Source organism: Arachis ipaensis, chromosome B05, assembly GCF_000816755.2.
Source record: "Arachis ipaensis cultivar K30076 chromosome B05, Araip1.1, whole genome shotgun sequence".
In the NCBI taxonomy this organism is placed as follows: domain Eukaryota; kingdom Viridiplantae; phylum Streptophyta; class Magnoliopsida; order Fabales; family Fabaceae; genus Arachis; species Arachis ipaensis.
Window position 1 is genome coordinate 140,035,903 of NC_029789.2, and position 1,678 is coordinate 140,037,580.

Here is a 1,678-nt window from a genome sequence, read left to right on the forward strand (position 1 = left end):
TAATAAATCATATTGCTATTATATATAGTATGAAAGTATGGATATAGATATCATTTTAAAAATAAATAAATTTACATTGTTGTATGACAAACAATGAATAATAAAAATTAAATGATTTGATTTGCTGCTAGAGCATATAAACCTTAATTTCTCACAAAACCTATGTTTCTCCAAGCAAAGAAAAATGCTTACATCTTGCAATAGTTTGTCCAAAATTGGCAGAGCTGGAGACTCTATAAAATCAATCTTGTGCTCTACTCCAGCCTTTTTGATGAATGGTAACCCAACCTCATAAGCTTTTCTGTCAATATCTATGGCTGTAATCTGCAATAATTATAACGTCTTTCTTTTATAAAAAGAAAATTGAAATATATATGCTGGATTTATTTTAAATTTAATTCATATAGGGAATGAATTCTCTCTTGTGAAAGATTTACAAGACTTAATAATTTCTTATCTTGACTATTAAATACTTTATTAAGCTTCCTTATTTGCTCAATGTCTAAAGCAATATCAAAACTATATTCTTATTTTGTTGTTTATATTGACATTTCATCTCAATTATAAACTATCTTATTTCCTACTATATTTATTCCTAACATAAGTAAGACGTTGAAGCAAGTAAAAAGATACTATAGCAAATTAAATAATAAGATAAATAAATATTGTTATAATTTCAAGTTTTATAAAATATAATAACCAGACGACTAAATAATAAACATAATAAATAAAATAGAAAACGATAAATAGATTTTAGCACCCTAACTTTTGAAAACCGTAAATACAAGCACGTGGACTTTTTAATTTATCAAACACAAAACGAGGTGTTTGTACTTTTGAAAAATATGAGTACATGTTTAAAAAATTTTATCATACCAAGTCTAAGCCACTAACTAATCAAAAATATAAAAATGTCCCTCACATTTTAAAACATGTAATATATAAGTTTCTCTCGATGACTTATTTGTCCTTGTATATTTTGGACAAAAGAACTTATATGTCTCACATTTTAAAAGATGAAAGACATTTTTGTATTTTCAATTAGTCAATAATTTATTTATCTTTGAATTAAAAAATTAGAAATCTATTTATTTTTTTCTCTAAATAAAATATAAAAAATTGTGCAAACCTTTCCATCAAGAGGAATGTTAAGAGCTGTAAGAAGAAGAGAGTAGCCAGTAAACACTCCAATTTCAATCGTCTTTTTGGCATTCAATAGCTTCAACAATATTGACAGTAGTTGGCCTGATTCAGGACTAGTACCCATGAAACCCCTAATAATAAATTTCGAAACTTTTTAGTATGAAAAATGATTTAAACTCTTTATCCTTCTAATTTTTAAATAGAAAAGGTTTTGAGCTTTTTTATCTTTTATATATAAACCATTTTGTTAATAATAGAAAATTTTAGGCATAAATAAAATTTTGGTCTTTTATTTATTTATTTATTTATTTGATCCGGTAAAATTTAAATAGTAGTCTTGACAAGTAGAATTGTTATTGTGAAAAGACGTATTTATTGAAAATGTTATGTTAATACTTAATGGAATAAATTAAGCTAAGACAAAACTAAAATAGAAACATTTTAAATTTTATTGGACCAAAACTATAAAAGATTTATTATTAACCAAAATAAAAAAGCAATTAGTTTTTTTTTTTTTATAGAAACCAAAAAGTTG

The 1,678-nt window shown here is 24.1% G+C and overlaps 1 protein-coding gene across 2 annotated transcripts in view; it reads right to left on the reverse strand.

The window, feature by feature from the left end:
* The window catches only part of LOC107642145 (probable caffeoyl-CoA O-methyltransferase At4g26220), a 3,646-nt gene that overhangs the window by 1,134 nt on the left and 834 nt on the right, over positions 1-1,678 (reverse strand). Inside the window, exons 3-4 of one of the 2 annotated variants that reach the window (XM_016345452.2) lie at positions 1,130-1,274; positions 193-324 (exon numbers count right to left, since the gene is read on the reverse strand). In XM_016345452.2, the coding sequence (XP_016200938.1) occupies positions 193-324; positions 1,130-1,267 (270 nt within the window). In that variant the 5' untranslated portion in view covers positions 1,268-1,274. The remainder of the gene's footprint in view (positions 1-192; positions 325-1,129; positions 1,275-1,678) is intronic. The other variant, XM_021103007.1, reaches the window with a different exon arrangement.